At 52.3% G+C, this 3,457-nt stretch overlaps 1 protein-coding gene across 1 annotated transcript in view; it reads right to left on the reverse strand.

Annotated features, from left to right (window-relative positions):
* The window catches only part of LOC106531110 (Na(+)/H(+) exchange regulatory cofactor NHE-RF2), a gene marked incomplete at its 5' end in the record, with an annotated part of 9,481 nt that extends 6,347 nt beyond the window's left edge, over positions 1-3,134 (reverse strand). The window contains 1 exon segment of the mRNA XM_014026877.1: positions 2,943-3,134. Within this exon segment, the coding sequence (XP_013882331.1) occupies positions 2,943-3,134 (192 nt within the window).
* Positions 3,135-3,457: the final 323 nt, after the last annotated feature.

The following is a 3,457-nucleotide window of genomic DNA, read 5'->3' on the forward strand; positions in this document are numbered from 1 at the left end:
TTGCACAGCTGTCTGCAGAGTTGGCAGAAATGAAATCTCTTTTTCAGACACGCCAGCTGGGTGGACCAACAGGATCCCCAACCATGCCTGAGTTGACTAGGGAGGAGGACATGCTGTCCTTGGCAGCCTCTGCCTCTCACTTTAGAAGTGAGGACGGGGCACAGTCGTCCCACGCTTCGGAGATGGGCTCACGCTCCTCATCTCAGGGTGCTTCTAGTGCGTCAGGTGATGGCTCTATGCAGGATATTATGCGTCTGGCTCTAAATCAGTTACAGCTAGATGTTCCGAAGGTGGAGGAGTCCACCCCTGCAAGTGCCTTTTTCAGAAGAGGGCGGGCCCCCACCCCCTTTTCGGTTCCTCCATCAGAGGAGTACCTGAGGGAGTTGCATGCCTATTGGCGGGACCCTAGGGCCTTTTCGCACCTCAACACAGATGGTCGGGTGTTGGCGGCTATGCATGACGCGGTCAAGGAAGGCTTGGGTCAAATGCCTTCGGTTGAACCTGCAGTTGCCTCGCTCATTGTGCCACCGGATGAGGCTCTGCGTCATGATGTTTGGTGCCCACGGCCCCAATGTCGCATTACAGATGACTTCATCTGTAAGGCTTATAATTCAGGAGCACGTGCTGGCCGCCTTGGCAACTCTCTGGCACACCTCATGTTTGCCCTTTCCGCATCCCTTCAGGATGCTAATGGGACAAACACCGCCACCGGCTTTGGTGATGCAGCGCTTCAGGCCTTTGCACTTATGACAAGGGAGCTTGGATGTGTGATGTCCTACCTGGTTCAGGCTTGCAGACAGGTCTGGCTGGCTCAGTCCACGTTTACTGAGACATGCCGTAGGACCCTCCGTAATGTTCCTGTGGTGCCAGTGGAGTTGTTTGGTTCTGCGGCAGTGGAAGCCCTGGAACGTACTGTCCAGGTGCAACAGACTAGGCAGCAGATTTCAGGCCTTAACAGGAGTGTGCCTCCATCTCCTCGTAACTTGAGGCGTCCTTCAGCTGGCCCCAACCCTCGGCCACCACCTCGGGGTTTTGATCGACCTGTAGGTCCTTATCCTCATGCTGCGCAACGGAGACCCAGCAGGGACTTTCGTGAGCCAGCTCCCCAGCCAACCAGACAGGCCCAGGCCACAGCTTTTTGGTCGTCACCCCACCCCCCAGGCCTCCTAGGGGCCATGGGGAGAGGAAGTGATGCCCCCAGGCCGGCCGTCGGATACTTTTCTCATCAGCAGCTCAGTTGTTGGGCTGCTCAAACTGTGGACCCATGGGTGGTTGCCACTCTGACCTATGGTTACCGGTTATAGTTCCGACGGCGGCCTCACATATCACACCGGGTAWGAGAGACTGTCATCGCCGACCCGGTGAAAGCTCATGCCCTGGACCAGGAGCTTTCCACCCTCCTGGCCAAGGGTGCGATCGAGGCGGTGGATCCTCTGCAGCAACCCAGAGGTTTTTATTAAACATACTGCATTTTCTTGTGCCGAAGAAGACGGGCGGATTTCGTCCCATTCTGGACCTCAGGGGTCTCAATCTGTATTTAAATGCCCTGCCCTTTCACATGCTCACCATGGCAGAGGTCCTGCAGGCTATTGCAAGGGGAGAGTGGTTCACATCAGTAGACYTGACAGATGCGTACTTCCATGTACCCATTGCGCCAGAACATCGCTGCTTTCTCAGGTTTGCATATCGGGGTCACCACTGGCAGTTCCGGGTTCTCCCATTCGGCCTCTCGCTTTCCCCGAGGGTCTTCACTCGGTGTGTGAAGGCAGCTCTCTCCCCTCTGCAGGCTTGTGGAGTGAAGGTTCTCCCATACCTCGACACTTGCCTTCTCTGCCCTTGGTCCTCGAAGCCCTGCGCCACCCTCCCTTCGAGTCTTTGTTTCAGGCTGACCTCAAGTGGCTCTCATGTAAGACAGCATTTTTATTAGCTATTGTCTCAGCTAAAAGGGTCGGGGAGCTGCATGCTGTCTCTGCCAGCCCGTCATGTCTCAAATGGGCCCCAGATGGCTCTGGTGTTACCTTGTGGCCAAACACTGCATTTGTCCCTAAAGTTTTTTCGCATTCCCATTGTAACCAGCCACTGAGATTGGCGCACTTTCAGCCTACGTCAGGAGAGACTGGCAATAGGCCTGACATATTGTGCCCAGTGAGGGCGTTGGAGACATATATTGCTGCTACTGCTCCTATAAGACGTTCAGACCAGCTGTTCTTATATTATGGAGGCCCTAGATTAGGCCATCCCCTTTCAAAACGGCGTCTCTTCCACTGGATTGTGGATGTCATCTGCCATGTCTACAGGGCAGGATGCTGTTCCCTGCCATTCAGGGTGAAGGCACACTCAACCAGGAGCATTTCCACTTCCTGGGCRGCCCTGAAAGGGGTCCCACTGGAAACAATATGTGCTGCGGCATCATGGTCTTCTTTGAGCACATTCACTAGATTTTATATTGTGAATGTGGCTTCTCCTCACCCTTTGGGACAGGTTATTTTACAAGGGTCCTCTTGGTCTTCTCAGTGAGGTAGGTGCTCAGGATTCCTTGTGACATCGCTGGTATTAGTCATTCAGGGCTTTTAGCACCGCCCTCTGGCGGTCATTAGGGATGAAATAGAACGAAAGTTATGTATGTAACTACGGTTCTATGAATCCTGAATGACCGCCAGAGCATCTCTGTCACTCAGAATCCTTGCATTTGAGAGAAGATTCTGTAGGAACAGAGCTTCGAATGACGTCAAGCCATATAGCCTCTGGTTAGTCATCCGATTGGTCACAGGTGTGACTCTGTTGGTATTACAGCTCGAACGGCGCATGCGCGAAGGGAACATTCAGTGCTTTTAGCACCGCCCTCTGGCAGTCATTCAGGATTCATAGAACCGTAGTTACATACGTAACTTTCGTTTTCTACAATAAACCCTGTGAAGTGTGTTTTGGCTGTTTTGGCCTACCTCCACTATTCTGTCTCCAGATTGGACACCTGCTCTTTCAGCAGGTGAGTCAGGGTCAACGGAGCGCACAATCTGCCCGCCCCTCTTCTTATCGCTCTGCAGGTTGAAGCCATAGCCACGCTCCTCTTTCAGCAGGTGACACAGGCGAGGAAGGAGCGGGTCCGTCGGTTCTGGTGACGGCTCAGCACACAACTGGAAATGGGGAGAGCAAAGATGAGGAAATCTTCACGAGTGTTTTTATGTCATTTTGTGAAAAAGTATACAAGTCTGCAATGTGATCATGTCTGGAAACTTAATTATGACCTGAAAAGTTACAAATTCAGAACAACGACACGGAAAGATAAAAGAGCAGCAATTTTCACAGACACAGATTTTCTTACAGGGCTGTTGTGTTGGATTGCAGCAGATTGCGTGGGTTGGGGCTGGGCAATAATTCAATATGACAGATCAGTTTTCAGAACAATTGTTTCATCACAATATGACTGGATCACATGTTCTACCACAACAAAATTCTG

The sequence above is a fragment of the Austrofundulus limnaeus genome, unplaced genomic scaffold, assembly GCF_001266775.1.
Source record: "Austrofundulus limnaeus strain Quisiro unplaced genomic scaffold, Austrofundulus_limnaeus-1.0 Scaffold597, whole genome shotgun sequence".
In the NCBI taxonomy this organism is placed as follows: Eukaryota; Metazoa; Chordata; class Actinopteri; order Cyprinodontiformes; family Rivulidae; genus Austrofundulus; species Austrofundulus limnaeus.